The sequence below is a fragment of the Calidris pugnax genome, unplaced genomic scaffold (genome assembly GCF_001431845.1).
Source record: "Calidris pugnax isolate Ruff unplaced genomic scaffold, ASM143184v1 scaffold15, whole genome shotgun sequence".
Taxonomy (NCBI): domain Eukaryota; kingdom Metazoa; phylum Chordata; class Aves; order Charadriiformes; family Scolopacidae; genus Calidris; species Calidris pugnax.
In genome coordinates, this window is record NW_015090774.1 from 1946613 (window position 1) to 1966663 (window position 20051).

The 20051-nt window shown below is 35.4% G+C and overlaps 1 protein-coding gene across 1 annotated transcript in view; it reads right to left on the reverse strand.

Annotated features, from left to right (window-relative positions):
• Positions 1 to 20051, reverse strand: part of TLL1 (tolloid like 1) — a 140662-nt gene that overhangs the window by 2567 nt on the left and 118044 nt on the right. The window contains exons 16-20 of the mRNA XM_014945632.1: positions 18825 to 19005; positions 11999 to 12124; positions 10479 to 10606; positions 6848 to 7061; positions 1012 to 1262 (exon numbers count right to left, since the gene is read on the reverse strand). Coding sequence (XP_014801118.1) covers positions 1012 to 1262; positions 6848 to 7061; positions 10479 to 10606; positions 11999 to 12124; positions 18825 to 19005 — 900 coding nt within the window. The remainder of the gene's footprint in view (positions 1 to 1011; positions 1263 to 6847; positions 7062 to 10478; positions 10607 to 11998; positions 12125 to 18824; positions 19006 to 20051) is intronic.

Sequence of the window (20051 nt, forward strand, 5' to 3'; positions counted from 1 at the left end):
ATTCTCCAGTTTGCTGCCCTCCTACTTGTAAAATAGGTCAACTTGCAAAGACAGTTTTGTGTACATTAGTAGATGCTGGGCTCAGTTGTAGCATTTCCCTTATTGCCTACAGTTCAGTGGTAGCACCTTTCCTGCATCTTTAAGACTTCAAAAAATGCCCTAAAAGGATTTAAGCCAGTTCACAGGTAACTTGTCCGAATGGCTGAGATGTTTGATCTAGCATTGTGGTCAAATCCAAAAAGTGTCATGCAGTTAATTAAGAGCTCCTACTATCTCATGTAGAGCCTTTCAAACCTTCTATCTAGGCAAAAAATGTATGTGTGAAAATGTGCCTGCATTTGTACATATATAAAGAATTGATGAGGACTTGTGGGATCATTGCACCGGCTTTCTCAAGGCAGACAGCCAACAGGCAATGCGCGTCTAAAAGGAGAAATAGGATACATCCTTTTCAGGATGTCACCTGGCCGATTTCCTCTATGACTTACAGTTAAAATGTGTCAGATGCATTTGGGATGACAGGACCTTCTTAAGGTCTGTATCAATCACTGAAATCAAATTTAACTAGTAGATAAGCATATTATAAATGCTTCCCTAGCTCCTCTCCCCCAGCAAAACATGGCTTCTTCATTCAAATTGAAAGAATTTTAATGTAGTAATTTTCAACATCAGTGCATTTCTCTCTGTGTAAGGTGAAAATGCTGTTAACTTTTTTGAGGGTGCTGTTAAACATTCCACTGTCAGATACTGAAAGCTTAACATAAGATTGCAATACTCTGGTCAAAAACTACATAAGAGTATTTATTGTTGAAAATATCTAAAGGGAATGCTTGTACTACAAGTCTGCAAATTTATATTTAAAAAAAAACACAACAAACTAGACCAGATGATCTAGTATCTTCATTATAAGGCACAGTAACTAAACTTCATCCCTTCTTGTCCCTTTCCTTCCTCTGCCCTGTCTCTTTTGATTTGTTGTGGAAACAAAAAATTAAGTATCTGGTTACTTACCCCAGATCCACAAAATCGACCAAGTCTTACAGCAGTCTTATCATGACCATCAAAGAGCTCCACATAATCATAACCACAGTCTGCCTCTTCTTCAACTTCAAAAGTCTGAAACATTAACTCCACTCGATAGCCACGTTCTGCCACCAGGAGCCAGTTGCAGTCTGCCTGAACCGGATAGTTGTTATCACCAAACTGAGCGTGCGAGTACAGATCTTTGGGCTTGGTTTCAGCTTTCAGCCGACCACCACACTCTAAACAGAGGAAAAAAATAAGGACAAAGAAGCTTATTCAGTGCAAATTAGCATTTTCTTTTCATAGATGCTCAGCCTTATTCAGGCTAAGTGTATTTTTATGTCACAAACAGGTCAATCAAATAAGGTGTAGAGTGAAGTACTACTCACTACTCACTACTACTACTCATTATGAATACAAATCCATCATTCTGAGTTTCCCCTATATAAAATCTGTTTTATAACTACAGGAATTTGAGCATATTTCATAATTTTCAAGTGAAAGACCAAAAGGCAGGGAACACCAAAGTTGTAAGGAATGCAGTTCAAGAGTTAGGACATTCTTCAGATAGATATTTGAGAGCTGCTGTGGCCAGCAAGGCAAGTGCTGTACGTGGGGCATCCACATTTCAGTGATGATGGCCTTTCCACATGGGCAAACAACACCGTTTGCAAGTGGCAGTGGAGGATCAGCTCTAGCACACATGTAGTTAGTGGTCAAGTGCAAAAGTCTTGTGTTTCATATGAGTGTCAGCTTTAACCATCATACGGTGCCTCAATAGTAACTCAATTACTCAATAGTAAACACCACTGCCAAGCTCGTTTGTTTGCTTGTTTGCTGCATAATTCATGGATGGGAAACTAGCTTGTTTGCTGCATAATTCATGGATGGGAACAGGTCTTTTTCTGCTAAAGCCCATGGGCAGGAGAAAGCTGTTACTACCAAAGAAAGTCTTGTACCTGAAAACTTACTCTTGAAGAAAGTTCTGAGCTGGAGATCCTTGCCCTATCCCAAAGCACTATTTTCAGTAAAGCATATGTGTTGCTTTAGAGCTTGTTTATAACTGCTCACAAAGTTCATAGTTTAAATATAAATGAACTTTACTGTAGAGTCCAATAAGCTGTTCACTAGCCAGTTTGCTGAAGGAGAACAGAAACTGCTGAAAACGGGCTCAGCAGCAACAAGAAAAATCCCCCAAACCCCACAGATAGTACCTTATCCTTTCTAAATATTTTCAGCAGCTATAATTAAAACTAATAGTCTATCTTAAATAGCTAGTGAATTCAGGTTCTACATTAATTTAAACGATATGTGTTATGCATTTGCTAATTAAAAGTTCTATTACAATACAACCAACAACAGATGCAAAATTGTACTTAAAAGAAAAAATGCATTGTTAAATTTGTCTCCAGGATATGGATGGAAGCTTTTTTTTCTTTATAGCTACCAAGATTTCAATGAAAACAGCATTATTTTGTTCTGGTTTCAAGAACAGTCCATCCCTTACAGCACCCATAAAAACACCAGGTGCAAATGAGCTTGAACGGAAACCTGAGGTTCACAAGATTAGATTTAATTTTTATGAATAAATGAACAGATAATTCTATCTGCATTTTGATCAAATGTAGCTATTATAAATTGCTCATTTTATAACAACCTGAAACAAATTGCGATATTCAAACATTTCTAGGCTTTGGTAAATTGATAATTTGAATTTGACTTCAGTGTCATCAACTCCACCCACACTAAACATGACCCATTGCAATGGTATATTGTTAGAAGTCACACTTCAGCTGGAACTTAATGCCAGTAATGAGCAAATCCCTATTTGTTAAAAAGCGGTGTTTTTTCTTGGTAAGAAAATGAAGGAATCAAAGGAGGAAATATAAATTACGTAGAGTAATCCATTACACATGTGCTGTTGTTCAATCTGAAATATCAATTGTTTTTTGCTTTTAAAGGACAGATAAGAGCACATGATAAAGAAAATTTGTCAAATGAGGTAGTTCAAACAGTTATTTCTCATTGATATTCTAATTTACTGGTTTTTTTTTTCTTTTTTTTTTTTGGACTGGTCTGTTGCCAGCAGTAAGAACATCTCCCTAGTTCAGACACAGAACAGCTGCTAGGGAGAAGATGTTTAATGAACTGTCTGCATTGTTTCGCTCTGCTTGTTACAGTGGACAAGAGCTTAAAGGAAAGTTGTAGCTATACTAGCAATGGCAGAAAATGGCAATTCCCTTTCCTCTGCCTTTCTCACATGGATTATAGCCTTATATTTTAGGATAAAGTATTGATTTTAGAAATTACGAGTCCAGTTTTCAGTTTCTTAAGGACTAAGTTGTAGGTAGTTTCAAAAGTCTCCATCCTGCCTGCACAATACAGTGCTGCGTTGGGAGGTGTGGGCCAGGCTGTGATGGGTCTGCACAGAACAGAGGAGTGTCCTGCAGCAACGCTTGCTTAGCTGTGACACCAGAGCTAACCCGGCTGCACAGACAATCGTGCTTTCCGTTCTGCTGGATCTGCTCTGCGGTAGGTACGATGTACACATAGGACTGTAAAGAAATACGTCTGACTTGTAAAATGCTGTTAATCTGACAGCTTTGGGTGAAATTTTTTTACCCAGATCAGCTAAGGGCTTTTTTTTTAAAGCCCTTTCTTGTTTCTTGACCTTTCTAGCTAGGGGCTTTGAGGATTCTTACAAACATAACAGCAAATCAAACAGTAGTCTCTTGACTGTTTAACAAGCTGGACAGATGGGAAAAGTTTAAAGCCACTCTATCTGAACTAGTGAAACAAGATTATAAATTTGATTCAACGTTGCCATAATGAATTATTATAATCATTTTGGAACACAGGATCCTAAACTGAGTGACATCTGAGATGCCCAGACCACCAGAAAACATCTCAGATGAATGCCAAGGTCTGAGAAATTTCCCAGACATTCTCTTGGTTTCTTCCTTTTACAGCTCTTAAGAACAAATTTATCTATAATTACATGGTATTATTCCGGGCTTTCTTAAGTCCAATACCGTGTCAGTTCCCTTTCACTGGAAGATCTTTAGTTCCCAAGCTAAAACAAATAAACTTGCACCCATACCAATATAGGATAATAATTCCTTTTAAAATGTACCATGAGTCAGAGCTACTTTCTTGCTTGCTACCTGATCCCTCTCCTTACAAATGTCATTACTGTGGAATACCTTCATGCTGTACATCACAGATGCTGCTAGTTCATTACCTGCTGCTAAGCAAGATTTGGTGGTGGGTAAGGAGATTAAGAAATGGAAAGTGATATTGTCAGAGACGTCCTCCTAGGGTTGACAGATAGGAACATGACCTACAGCAGACCTGCAACCTCCTGCAGCAGTGGCTGGAGGCCAGGCATCATAAATGAGGCCGTCCAGAAGGGAACCAGATGCCTGTGTTAGGACAACAAAGTCACTCCCCCCTGAGCCGTGGTGCTTAATGTTCTGTCAGGAGCATTTTTGTAAACTCCTTCTGAATGGATTATACCTTTTCTGAGAGGGAAAACATAACAGGATCTCTTTCTAAAACTCTGTTGCACTTTAAAACCAGCATTTTGTAAGTTTTGCTACACTTGGGGAAGCCTTTCTATCCAATCTATTTTTTTTGAGATTTTATTGCCCCTGCTGTTACATTTCTTTATCCCATTCTTTGAAATATTAAATGAAAAATTGGTATTTGGGTAGTATTTCGAGCCCAAAAAGTGTCAAAGAAGGAAATCCACATCATCATCTACTGATAATGATCGACTAGAATAAGAGGCCATTAAATCATGAAGATTCCAGGAATACATCCATACACACACATTTGGGTATAGGATCCAGTTACTCTTTCTCTGCTTTGCACAGGTCCTTCTACTGAGTGAGTTCTGCCCAGAAGTGAAGGGAGCAGCTTTCTTGGCTCTTCCTGTCTGTCTGCATAGCTATGCAGGATTAAGCACAACCTTGCCTACTTCCACTGCATACAGTCAATCACTATTTGCTAGAAAAATTAAAATAAGGAAATACAATCCACTGTCTATGCACTTGTTAGATATCTATTCACATATGTGTCCAAAGCACAGAGGTAAAATTACCATGGACCATCTGTGCTTGGATCAGCACTGCAGCAAAAGGCTGCAAGTTGTGTCTTACTTAAGCGGTCCCTCAAAGGACGCACTGGTGATGTGCTGTTCAACTTAGTGAGCAGTTTGTGCCACAGCAGCTGACAGAAATAAATGTCCTCTCTTCAGGAGGCTCTGTAATTTTTGCAATGTTCTTAAAACTGGGCAGATCCTATCCTTCAGATTTTCTCAGAAAATCACTATTATGCATGCTAAGAACTTTTTTCAGTCAAGGAACATAAAACTCAGCAGATAAATATATGTATGTTTATATGAGGGAAATTCCAGCAAATCATAACATAACTAACAATATTTAAAAATTAGGGAGTATACATTTGAACTTCTTTCACATAGTGAAGGCTCCAATTCTACAAATTGAAAGTAAGAATAAATGTGACAGTAGTTTTAGCCCACCTGTTTCTAACAAGAGTTCTGATCTTCAACTATTAACCCCAGGGTAATTTAAAGGTGAGTAATTATTACCATTTCTATATAATTTTCCATCTAAGGGAAAGGGTTACTGCAGTAGGGAAGGCAAACAAAGGCATGTTTGTAAAAGAGGATTTTCCACAAGGAAAATAAATAGAATTGCACGTAACCAAACTTTTCATTTTCCAGACCCAGATCATGAAGAGTGAATAGTTCATATACTATTCCCTACTGTCTTTCTCTGAAAGGGAAATTAGGTTTCCCCAGAAGGTAAAAAAGAAAAAATGCTAATATCGATATATGAGGATTTGTTAGATAAGCACTATACATCAACTTGATGAATAGTCTAGGTAATAACAAATTATATTAACAGTGACTTGATTATTATCTTGAATTGATAACTGCTACCTTTTAGTAAACCTCATCTACTACCACAGGTATTTATAAATATTTTCTGCATTAATATTTATTGCCAAATACTGGATGAATAAGAACGGACTTTGAAAAGTAAAGACAGACATTATGTCTGAAGAAGCAAAGCAAAAAAAATCCAACCCAAGCCCCCTCGTCTTACAGTAAGCATTGGAAGTTCAGAGATTCAGCACTAGGTGCCACTGTAAGCCAAGCAACGTCGGGGAAATAACGTACACATTATGAAAATGTCCCAAGAAATCTATTAATACAATTGTAAAACATTATTTTCAATTTCAGTGATTTCTGTCAGAGAACAAAATTAAATGGTAAACATGTGTATATATATATATTCTTAAGGTATTAAGAAAGTCTTCAATACTGTTTTTGGCTTCTCTTGTTCCTTCTTAGCTCTACAAGAAAGTAATAGCTGTTTATACAAAACCCAGACTTTTGTTTAAGTTAGAACAGAAAAGTAATGGAGGTGCATCACATGCCCCAGTGAAGTATTACCATTACAAATACAATGAAAAGCTATTGAATCCTTTACAAACCAATGGCATGAATGCTAAGACAATCTCTTTGGCTGTCTGTGCCAATTTCTTCTTTTTATCAGAATTTATTTCCAAATCTTTTAATCACTTACTTATAAGAGAGAGAGAGAAGGATAAAGAGATGTCTAAAATATTAGAGAATACTTTCTGAAATCTCAGACTTTTTCTAATGTTCCTAAGGTTTCGTTAGATTTAGTAGATGCCTTAAAACTCATCCCATTCCTATAAAATGGAGTATTTTCCTGAGTATTTTCCACTAAAGAACAAAGGGGAAATGATTAGCACATCCTAATTTTCTGACCTGTAGAGTGTGTTGCTTGGAAGCCTTTTCTTTGAACTGATGCATCAGAAATAAAGCGGAGAAACATTCTGTTTCCAGTAGCAATAAGAGGATCTGGTATCTTATTGCCACATAAGCGTCCCAGAATTGGTGATTTTTCACTTTCACCATCAAATACTTCCAAGTGGTCATAAGCACATTCTTGATGTTGTTCTATCTCAAATTCATTGAAGGCCTGGGGGGAAAAAAAAGGTAAATGACTCAATGTAGTACTACTGTGTTTACTGTACTCATATGGTACATATGTACTGTTAGAATGTTTCAGAATACAACGTAGATGTAGTTAAAATGACAGAATTAACATTAGTTCCCATATAAGCCTGTAGCTTTGAATAACATATTGATTTTGAGAAAGTGGAGTAAAAATTAAGACAGTGAATTGTAAGACAGCATCATACTTCATATAGAAAGGGATTTTATAGCCAATGAACATCCATGAGAGAATATTAAATCAAGAATATGGTAGCCTTTCTGTTGAATTTGCACTGTTCGTGGGATTATTCCAAATTTCACAGAACATTCATAAGAGCACTAAGCCATAAAGTATCGGTTCCTAAGATAGTTGAGGATTGATTGAAACATCTGTAAAATATAATGCACACCCTCCCCCCACTTTTTTTTTTAAATTTACCTCACAGCACAACTAAAACCTTTGAGAATGACCTTTCCACATGAATAGTTATGCATGAAAGTTATATTTTCTAATCTATTATCTAGAGATTTTTTTATTATTATTACAACACTAACATTTCAGGCTGCACTTTTTATGCTAGCATCACATTTTTTCTGGCAAAATCATTGTGAAAAATAACAAAATTACACTGATTGTTTATTAAAAAAACCTTCAGCAGCCTTTTTTGCTGTCCTAAGCTCTCCCAAGAAAATTCAAATTGCTGCCATAATTTGAACACAAACTGGACCTCACAAACTTTACTTGGTTTTAAATCTCTGATGTTTCTTCTGCATTTCAAAACATTTATCTTCGTTTCTGAATACCTAGGGATTCTCAGTCTCTCTCAGTGTTCATGGCAGCTTGTAAGGACAGAATGAGGTATTTTAAAAATTGTAGTTTGTAAGCCTTCTGGAGCAGAACCTGGCCAACTTATTTTAAAAAAAAACTTTTGGAATTTAGATTTCTCAACCTCAGAGTGTCCAACCAAAGGCATTTCCAAAAGGCGTATGCCATAACCTACAGAAAATATTAAAACAATAATACCTGCTTTTTAAATATGGAGGAGTGTCTTCCAAGACTAGATTGGTATCAAGTAATTTATTTCCAGGGGACATCTAAGAGATTTCAGATAAGACTTTTTGACCAGGGCTAAATTTCAACAAGAAACCTAAAGCTTAATATCCAATAATTTCCTCTCATGTAAATACTGAGAAGGCAATATACATATACATTTTCACAAATTTTCAAAAATAACCTAACAATTAAGGTGAAGTTCAAAATCTGCTTTGTTCAACAAAGTATATAAAAACACTAAGTATAAAAGCTCCCATGAGTAGTCATATAACTGACTGTTAATCAAAAAACCCACCAAAACAATCAAGAGAAAACACTAAAGAGCAATAATTGGAAGGAATAATACTGAACTGTCAAATACTGAGCAAATATCATAATTCTGTATTCTATTTGGTACACCAAAGCAAATCTGACCTACCAAATCCCTAGTAGAATCCAGCCAGTGGGAAAAGTGATGGTAATTTATATTAACAGCTTATCTAAAGGAGAAGAGCTAACACAAAGAGTTTTGCCCAAAGAACCAGAATATTCAGAGTAACACTTTTGTAAAAAGTAAAGAGTTGCATGGTGCTGTGAATGTAGGTTCACTTCACAAGAAAGTTTGGGGTTTTATATTAAGGGATTGAAACTGCAGAGGCAGTGAAAACAGCTGTACAGCAGTCGTGCTGCTCTTAAATTGCAGTCAGCCGTCATACTTTTATGATGCCAAGTACGTGTTGTCATTTATACCCAAATAAAATCTGATGGATTTCAAAAAAACCCAGAAAGCTGAGAAACTGATTGTAAGAGAATCAGTTAAATATAGAATTGAGTCAAGCCAACTTGGAATCAATGGGAGCAATAGATGTGATCCAAGAGCAGCCTGCAGAACTTCCTTTTCTTTTAAAGGAATATTTTATCATTTTTTCTCACTTCTCATCAGTACAAAAATATCACTCTCTAGGAAGCACTTCTCACCATGAACTGTAAGACACACCTATTATTTTTAATATTTTACTTATCACTGGGATTCCTAAGACTGTAGGGGGACAGTACTTGTTATATTGGGTCCCACAAAGAACAACAGAAAGAAGTCCTAAATCTATTGTGAGTCTAGCAATTGATTCTAGCAATTACAAAGAGAATCAAAGGAATTTGTTTGTTAAAGGAAAAGAAGATCTTTTAAATCCCAAAATCCCTGATATTTCAAAACACCCAGAGACAATTTCCAGGTTTTTTTTAAGAAGCCGTCAGTTCCCAGCAGTGAACTAAGAGCAGGCTTGAAAGAGGAGAACTGACACAAAATTTCCTTAACAGTTGAACATAACTGAATAGTTGCTGCCAACAGAGTTCACACATGATTTAATAAAGTTGGTAGCATAATTAAATCACACTCCATCTTCCTGGGACACATACTTTTGAATACCTACCACACCATGACTACAGTTCCCATTTTGATCTTCTTATTAGTGAGAATGGTTTTCAGAAATGCTACATACAGCTTCTGAACATCCAGCCCTTTCTATCTATAGCACTCAACTGAGTAGATAGGTTGGTGGCACTTATGAATAGCTGCCTGAATGGGACACTTAACTCTCTCTCTTATAAACATCCGGCTGATTAGCTTATGAAAATCGCTCTCTCAGCTACATACAATTTCAAAGCCATCTTTATCTGCACATTTCATTTAAAAATTCTGAAGTGCCTATCCATTTTTCCATAAGCTTCTTAATTACACCAAATGCTTAACTTTAGCCTTTTCAGGAAGAGACTTGTCAATGATTATCAGAGTGAGAGCAATCACAACAAAAGTTTAGTTTCCATACACATACCTCTCTCAAAAATGAAGCATAGCCTCATAATTCATGTGGCATGTCACCATGACTAAATCAATTCTCTTCTTATTCAATTTGACCAAGTAAACTGTGAGGAATAAACTTAAATGTGGTGTGAAAGTCCAAGAAAAAAGTATTTTTCTATGGTTGAAGTATGGTATTAATATTATCGATATGGCATTTTGCTGTACTAGACAGACTTTAAAGATATTACACACAGAATTTAGCAAATTGGCTCTCTGGGCTTGCACAGAAAAGTGAATTTCAGACTCTAACTCAAGGAGGTATTTTTGAAAGTTCTATCCAGTGAAATTCTGTCTATTTTTTCCAATTTCATTGGGAAAATCCAATTTAAAAACCTTACATTTTAAAGCAGACCATATGCTATTTCACTGAAGAATGGATAAGAGTCAGCAGGTTTTTAAACAGTTTACCTCTGGGCTGCAAATTGATAGTGAAGTTTAGTAAGTTACGTGTCATTTGAGAAGGAAGTTTAGTAGAAAAGAAAAAGGAAGGGTAGGTGGGAACTCACCAATTTGACCCTCTGTCCAGGAGTGGCACTGATTTCCCATGTGCACTCCTTTCTGCTGGGATACTTGTCGGGCCAATTGGGACTCGTGATGATGCCGTTGGGACTATGGATCTTCTGTTCGCACTCAGCTGTGCCAACAAAGATAGCATCAGTTAGTCTGGGGGTCTGCATTCAGAGGTAGCGAGAAAAGTACTGTTTTTTTATCAGGGGACCCAACTGAATGGAAAGGCTCTTTAGGAAGAGAGCTAAGCACCCTCTTCAGTGTGCACAAACATGTTCTTCCCCTTTGGCAAACAATTTAGGGCAATTAACCCAGCATGCATGTTTATTGATGGTTGTGAAACATACACTGTTGTTTACAATGGATGGCTTTCTTTGGAAAAAAAATATATAGAGAAATATACATAAGTATTAAAATTCAACAGACTATTTTGCTAGTCCCCCATTCTACTTACAAAGTATGAAAATCCATATGAGAAATCTTCCTATTTGAATTTCAAATGATATTTCTCAATTTATTTCTCTCTCTTCTCACTCATCCTCATACTGTGGTTACAGAGCAACCATTTTGATTTCTAACCCACAGTTTCTAGGGACATATATACAACTAAAGCGCAGCTAAGACTTAATTGTGAGTACGTATCAAGAACAGCTTTGTCATTCGCATCGTAACTGAATCACTAAAAGTGAATCTCTGTGAACAAAAAACTAAAACTTAAAGAAGGCAAGAACAAAACCAGTTTCATTTTGTAATTGGTTTTTAACAATCTTCAATTGCTTTATAAATATCAGAGAATTATTTAACAAGAATTTTTTAGAGCAAACAAATATCATTCCAACACAGGGAAAATGCAAGCGATTCACAAAGGGCACATCTTCACTCGAAAATTAAATCCATGCTAGAATACACCCTGAGAAATTACAGTAGGTCATATGATATTTAACGCTTGAGTTCATTTGCAGATATACTAAATTCTAGTTAAGCTCCAAAGGCTACTGTTTTCTTGTAAGTAACCATACCTTGAGACAGCAAATAGGAAGAAAGATGCATAGAGACTTGAGTGGAATTTAGATTGTGTGAATATGTCCCCTAACATAAACCCAGGAAGGGCAGACACAGTGTCAACCTGACTGCAAGGAAACTAACTGCTACTGATAGGAGTAAATGACAACTTTGCCAGGCTTCTCTCCAGAAACTCTATCCCTATGTTTAATACAGCATTAGATAAATACTCTATCACAGCTTTAAATGTTCTACACTTCACAGCACTATTAAAAGTAGCGATTCCTGCCAATGATCCCAAGTTTACCAAGCTGCATTTCTGTGGACTTCAAACTCAGCCACACACAAATACTGGGGATAGAGGGCACAGGAAAGGGGGCATGGGGGAGTGTTTGAGACCAAATATCTAAGCTCCCATTACCAATATCTTTTTCTTTCCTTTCTTTGGAAGGAGAGCTGCTGAGAACTTTCTGCAAGAGAGTTGTATAATCAGCCATTCAAATACCTTACTACTTACCCTCCTTGCAGTCATGTTTGTTTTCGTGTAGCACAAATCCATTTCGGCACTGGCAAACGTAGCTTCCTACCGTGTTGATGCACTCATGCTGGCAGCCACCATTGTCCTTCGAACACTCATCCTTGTCTAAGAAATACACAACAAGGTCGGGTGAGCATCACAGCTAGCAGTAGTCCTCATTACCAAAAATAAAAAGGTTTAGCACAGTGTTTGAATCCAGAAAAGGCTAAGCTAAGGCACAGTCACTCTTCTCAGTATGAGAGTTTCATGTTACCTTAGTTCTAGCCACTCATTGCTCAGCCTGCAACCTTGCACCATGGCACAAATAGTTTGTCTCATCTTTCTAGGATATGAAGGGGAGTTCCTAGGGGAGAGGAACACTAATAAAACAAGCAAGCTAAATCAAAGGACATAAGACGGTTACCAGCATTTATACTTTCAAGTGGTCTAGCTGGTAAAAATTTAATAAATATCTCATCCAAAGCTTTATTTCAGTAAACAACAGGAGTGTAATTTATGGACAACACAAAGTACTCCAACTTTATGCAAATTCCATGATTTAATAGTGGTGTGTTGAAAGGAACATGTAGGCCAAACAAGGTTTCAAGCTCTGCACATTAAGCATGTATGAAAAGAAGGATCTAACATAAACATTTTTAATAAGTTGATCTTTTTTTCCGCAGTAGAGTAACATTATGCTTTACTTTTAATGAATCTGGACATCACAGAATATCAAAAAAGAAAAACATTTCATTGAAGAACATACAAAACTGGCATTAGTTATTTTAAGGAGATCTACAATATAGCATGCAGTTCTGTTTATTAACATATAATCCTTCAAAAGAGCTTTTAGTGTGTTAGAAGTAAAGCAGAGAGTAGGGAAGGAAATTTGACCTGCATTAAACAGCTACAAATTTGTTGCATGGAAAAAAGCCAAACTAGATTAACAGGCTGTCATTCTAGCAAGAGGCCTCAGCTGCCACCCTTCTATGTTATTCAGCTGTTGTCATTTTAGGTGAAGCTGGTCCACTTAAGAGGCACACTACTTCTGACATATAATTTTATATATATATACATACACACACACACACATGTATATAAGTATGCACATATATATACCTATATATACATAGGTATACATATATATACCTGTATATGCATATATAAATCTTGAGATACAAAAATATATACCTCTATAAATATATATATATGTATCTATATATAAACACATGCATTAAAAAAAACTATATATTACAAAGTGTGTCATTTCAACATGCAAAAGAGAGAAGGAAAAAGAGCAAAGAAATTGTGGTCATCTCAGAGGTCCACTTATTGCAGGGTTGGAACGCAGAGCATTCACCCCTTTCAGCCTCATGTACCTTGGAAAACAGCAATGAGTGTTATCTCCAAACAAGGTAGCATGTGATGTTTTAGACTTTAGTAGGCACAGTTAAGAATTTCTATAGATTACAAGCCACTATGGATAATTTAAGTCTCCATTCATTGTCTTACTTATGTACTTTTTCCTTGCCTTTACTGACGCTTTTATTCAGTAACACAACAAAGGAAGTCTGCATTATAATTGCATACATATCAGCTTAATCTACTAAAATGTATGCAACACTTGACTTGTTGACTTGCAAGTCTTTCTATAAAAATCAGCTTCTACTTATAATATCTGATGATAATGTACATTTATAGATACATTCTGCAGGTCAAACCTAAGCATCCACTGCATTTTGTCCTGTAAATCTCCAATCTGTTTGCACTGAAAGCTCTTGGAAGCTTTCTGCAAATGTGAACAGATCTGAAGGTTAAGAAACAGTCAAAAAACATAGGTAGCTCTCAGAATCATACATCCAAAGGCTTGCAGTAGTTGTCATTTTGCTGATTAAAGAAGCATAAAAGCTGCACAATACACTGTTACGCATCTTGCAACGCAAGTCCCAAACTAATGTAGCAAGTCTATTTAATTTCAAACAAAAGTTACAATCTTTTGGCTTTGCAAAGCAAGCACTGTTCTAAATTGATTCCATGTTGCAAGTGAAGAATAGTAACAAGCAATGAGAAATTAGACAAAGTATGAACAAAACACTTCAATATTTCCCTTCCTATGTATTAGTTTGCATTTTTCTAACAAAGTAACAAAATAAATGGAAGGCAAGCTCAAAATGCATTCAAGTTATGCTTTCAAATACAGAGTAGGTACACAATTTCTAAATTCTAAATAAAAGCCCTGTCCATTTTCATCTTCCACCAAACTGTGTGAAAAATCTGAAAAGTATTATAACATTAAATAAGCTTATATTCTGTAAAGCAATCTTTTAAGAGGCAAGTGCATAAGCAAACAGTCCCATGTTGGACCTCCTCAGACATAAAACAATGGACAGAAGGTAGAAAGGAGAAGCTCTGGAATATTTTGAACCACAATAATTACTTGTGCATGGTTAATCAAGGATGCAACTGTTGAACGAGCCTTCCTCACACTTCATAATTCGGGACAGACTTTCTGTCAAATTGATTACCCAGTTTCAAAATTCATGAAAAAACAATTAGTCTGTATTAGTTATAGGAACAAATGTTTTGCCATGTAAAAACAAAGCCATTTGTTATGCTGACAGATGGAAATGAGTCTCCCCGTTTTGAATGGATACTTTCTTTCTTTTCATTTCAGTAGTCAGAACAGGGAAAGATCCATTCTCAACAAAATGTTAGACTGAATCATTCAGAGGACAAATGGTCGTACCTCTGAGACTCTCAGAGGCCACCAGTCTGTGAATAATACGTACTCGGCCTGAAGGGACCTGTATCAAGTCCTTGCAAGATTCAAAAACAAAAATTTTCTCTTTGCAGGCAGCTTTCTTGTCTGTGGAAAAAAATGTACCAGGATGGCACCAGAGATGAGTTTGTGCTCCAAAACAAATTTGCTCAAGGCTAGAAACTTTCTAGCTTTCTCCTTTTAACTGCTCAATGAATCATCACCCCCCCAAAAATATGTCCAAACAAACCTTGTTTCTAATATTAAATCAAGCACCCTGTACATTCTGAATGTTCATGCAAAGAATCGTATTTTTTTAAAAAAAAACACTGAAATAACTATAAAACTTATGATAAATAAAAGCAGTTTAGTGATGTATTATCACTGGGTATTAATCATACCACTACACAAAGACCAATTTAAGGACATAATTAGGCTATCTTCTTGGAAAGATCACAGAAAAAAAAATAATATATATATATATATATATATATATATATATATAACTGCTGTCTTTTTTTCCTCCCTGGAGTAAATTCCTGGAGTTACTTTACACTCCTATAGTCTTATGGGCCCAGCAGACTGCAATAGGTCTTCTGACAAGAGCGGAAGGTAGAGGAGGGACAGAAGAAAGAGAGGGAAAAAGAATAAAAACTTAATTGCTTTTAATTTAGAAGCCTAATACTCAATTCCAAAAAGTTTAATAAAAGTTTTTAAAAATTAATGTATTGTTACTCCCTAGTTTCTTCCTTTTATCTAAGAAACTCAATTATGAATATACAAGACTGTCTCTGGAGATTAGCTATATCCTGGCAACGGCTCCCAACTGAGCTTTCTTCAGAACTGTCCTATCAAATGTAAATTCTACAGAACGCAGGGAAAAAAAAGTTTTTCTCACTTTTCAGTAGCACCTGTCTGGCTGTTAACACCATTTTACAGCCAAAAATGTAATTACATGTTGTCTTAATATCAACATAAATACCTTCCTAATGCAGGTCATCTGTTGCCCTATGTCACTGTTTGCTTTCACAGTTTATTACAGCAGGTTCCAACAACCCAAAAACTGGTTTCTGTCATCTGAGCTGGAGCTGGGCCACGTTTTCTCAACAGTAGCTGTGGCTTCAGAATTCACCACCATAAAGTTGCAAAAAAAGTTCTTTATCCATGCTTTGTGAAACACATTACAGTTCCTAGTCTTCAAAATAATCTGACTTTTCTACCTGTCTTCTCTTTATTGAGTGTTGCATATGCCCTTTGCTGGTGGATCCACTGCAAGATTCAGTGTTTTATTCATTACTGACTTTTTGCACCATATATGTCTTTATAACTAAATGCTTACAAATATTTCTACTGTGATTTAATTAATAAAACTGTTAAACGTCTTCCAGCAAGTACCCTAGTCATTAGCACTAAGTATTTTTCTGCAGATGTAGTCCTAAAAGTAGTGTATTCTGAAGACAAGTATATTAATAGGCAAAAAACCCACTTCATCAGCTCAACAGTGATCAGCTATCAACTGCCAAAGGTAAAATAATTTAAATCTTAAGTTCGTTCTTCATTGACAGATCAATGTCATATTATGTCCATATTAAGGAATTCAGGGGTAAGAAAGTTAAAAAAAATGTTGACAGCCATGAGAGTTTTTTCTCATGAATTATTCAAAGATGACAACCTCTTTTTAGATACTTTAAGTTCAGAAGTTTGATTTGTCTCAAACATTACAAAGTTTCTGTTTTAATCAGGAAATATTGTCAAAAGAGAAAGCCAGATAACACAGAAGAATAGAATCTGTTAGAAACAGATGACAACTGGAAAAGAACTGAGAAAGAATAAAAATAAAATACGAAGTTACTGAACTCATATGAATTGAGGGAAAAGGTTACGGTAGAAATGCATTATGAGGTGTTCAGTAAATTTATATACTTACACACTCAAAGACTATTTATATCAAGCTATTTTTGTTTGAAGGGGGTTAGATAAATACTATAGCCAGGACACATCATACATTTCAATTAATTAAAAAACAAATTAGTTCAGATTTATCCCTGCCTAATGAATTTATGCTAATGATAAATGGCATCATTTAAAGCTTATCTTTTTCAAATTACCAGGAAAAAATGTTTCACCTGGGGGAAGAAAGGTAAGAACATTTCATTTAGAACTGAAAAAGACAAGGGAAATAATGGTTCTGAATGGTTACAACCTGATGTTTTGAACTCCATGAATTACAGCCTGTCTTTCCCCAGTATACAGTTTTGGCCTGATTTCTTCCCAGAACCCACTCATAATATTAATAGATCTTTTAAACAATCACTAAAATAAATATAAATCTGTGAAAATGAGCTATCACTTTAAAGATAAACAGAATTTAACTGATTATACATGTATAAATGTTCAACACATGCACAAAACACAACTTCTAAACTGCAGAATTTACACAAATTTTTAAACTATCATTGCAAATCTTATCTGGCATAGCTATATAGATCTTGGAAATACGTAACAAACTTAATTTGCAGGCCATTTTTAGAACTGGAACGTGTCAATACTTATTCTTATAAAAAGTTAAGATATGTGACAACTCCTGCTGGCACTACTAGGCCTACATGAGATGACTAGTTATGTAACGGTTTCTAGGAAGAAGTTCCATTGTGTTCATATATGTATTTACTACAAATAATAAATACACCTTGAAAGCTTCTCACTAGTGTAAAATACAAATTTAAAAGTTAAAACTACTACTATATGTAAAGATGGATCTGAAAGACTATAGCCAGAGAAATGTGATTATGAGAAAAAAAAATATGCTTTAGCGGAGGTAAAATGATCATCAATTTCTTTGTATGAGATAAAACGCTTTTTTCATTTTTCATAATTGCTTAAGAAAGACATCGAAGTAGTCAGAATGAGAAAATTTTGCAAGTCTAAAATGTTTGTTTTGACAGTTACTTTCCTCACTATCCAAAACACATCACTTATACAATATACTGATTTCGATTACTTGCTCGTAATTAAGTTATCAAAGCCAACCAATACCATTTTCATTTTAGCTTTGATAAAATATTTTAGCTAACAAACACTAAAAACAGTGCCTGGTAATGCATTTTACTACATGTTAAATGTAATCAGGATTCTCCAGATTCAGGTTTTTAACTTCTATCAAAAAACTTGGGTCAGAATTCAAATCCAAAATGCTTCCGGATGACTTCCAGTTTGGGGAGGTGGGCAGACAGGATTGTTTTGTTGTCTTGTTTTACACAAAGTAACATACTTATGCATATGTTTGTATGCAAACATACAAGAAAAACACTAAGCAAAATTCCATTACAAACACCAGGTGGTTTCCTGCCACAGGCAGATTATTATAGCCTAGCCTCAATGGGTAATTGCAGACACCACTGTTGTGCAAATATTTACTCACATCTTCAGCTTCATTCATGTCTAACTTTATTCATCGTACGTGTTCCCATATGATATAAAATTCCATCACTCTGATCTGCCTCAGTAAAATTACACTCCTAAGTAAAAAGACATTTTTGCAAGACCAAGGTCTTAAACGCTGTTCTTCTGCAAAACATTAAGTAGTGCAAAGTTTGACCAGAAAGTACCTATAATGATAAACAAATGTTGTAGCAAAAAGTGGTAATTTCATAACTAATATATTAAGAGACCTGAGTGAAAAAACCACAAGTGTACACTGTATGTAACTCATATGACATTACAACTGGGATCCATAAAAAAAAGTGGGATAAAAGAAATCTAATAGAAAGTAAAAAACACAGTAAATTTGCTTTTTTCCTCTGTCTCACAAAGTCCATTTGCCTCTGCTGTTGTTTAAGAATATATACGTGTACTCCATATATTTTCTACCATATACATCCATTACAATTGAGAACAGTATTTTAAGACAGGACAGTGGTTTATGCTTATATAAATAAAAAGTCAAAGTTACCAGGAAAATCCTAAGGGAAAAGGTCACTCACTTTCATACCAAAATACAGTATTCACTCCACCTAGGCAGTATATGCTCAGAGGCACTTACAGGTACACAGGAGTGATTTTCTATACCTGAGAAGAAGTGTGCCTTGAAGCCTTTTTTTGACACAGTGTTGTCAGATCTGAACTCAACTCGCATATTGTTGTACTGAGAGGTGATAACTTCAGGCACTTCTGTACCGCAGAATTTACCGTGTAGTTTAGAATCAGAAGAAAGGCCACTACGAATCTCCACATAATCATATTTGCATACCTGAGAAAAGAAAGAAAGAAAAAATTATTTTTTTGGCTAATCAAAAGAAAAGCATGAAGTTATTTACAAATGCAAGAACTCCGATTGTTACATGATATTTAATAATAGGGTAATAATATCATTTTTTAACTATTTCCTGACTCTAAAAACATTTGTAAATGCTTACAAACGTTCACCAATTTTGTGGAAGAATATTTTAAGGTCACTAAAGCATAGCTAAACTATGCATTACACTCAAAACTATATTTTGAGAGATACTAATATGCTTGGTATCTAAATTTCAAGATGCTTAGTAAGGCTTCCATTTAATCTAAAAATTTAAAATTGCAGTTATATTATACTAAAATCTAGAAATATTCACCCTAAAAGTTATACCTATCTTTGGGTTATAAACCACATATCCAGAACTTATAAACCTTCTACTGGTTGCATCTCATAGATTTTTAAAAATATCTTAATTTTCACTTAGAAACTTACAAGGTAGGTTTTTACCATAATGTATTTAAGACATTCTTTTATTTACACATACATAAATCTGCATGATTAAAAAGATGCATCTTTCTTTAACAGTAGCATATCCATAATTTGGAGAGTTAATGCATGTAAGGTTCATGTAATACATGTAACCTTCATTAAAAGGTTAAAAATAAAATGTAGTGAATTAATGTAATAAAAAAGCCTTATGCAAGGCCCACTACTCATGATAATACTTTAAATTCATAATCCCTTGGTCAACCGAAAGCCTTCTACCCAAAAACTTCTAAGCTTCTTAGGCTCAACTATCAATCATTTAATCAAAAATGTCCCAGTTGTCTGCAATTAATAGCTTAAGAGAAACCAGTGGCCAGGAGGATTCATACAGAGCTTAGATTGTCCTTTAAATCCAAGTTGTATTTGATAAATCGCAATTTCTAGTCAAAAAAGAAATGTCAAGGGAGCTGGAGGAGAACTATAGAAAAGGATGTTTTGGCCCTTTTTTCCTCTCTCTCTTATGAAATATTATCTGTCAACTTTTCCAATTTTTTTGAATATGATACATTTTTGAT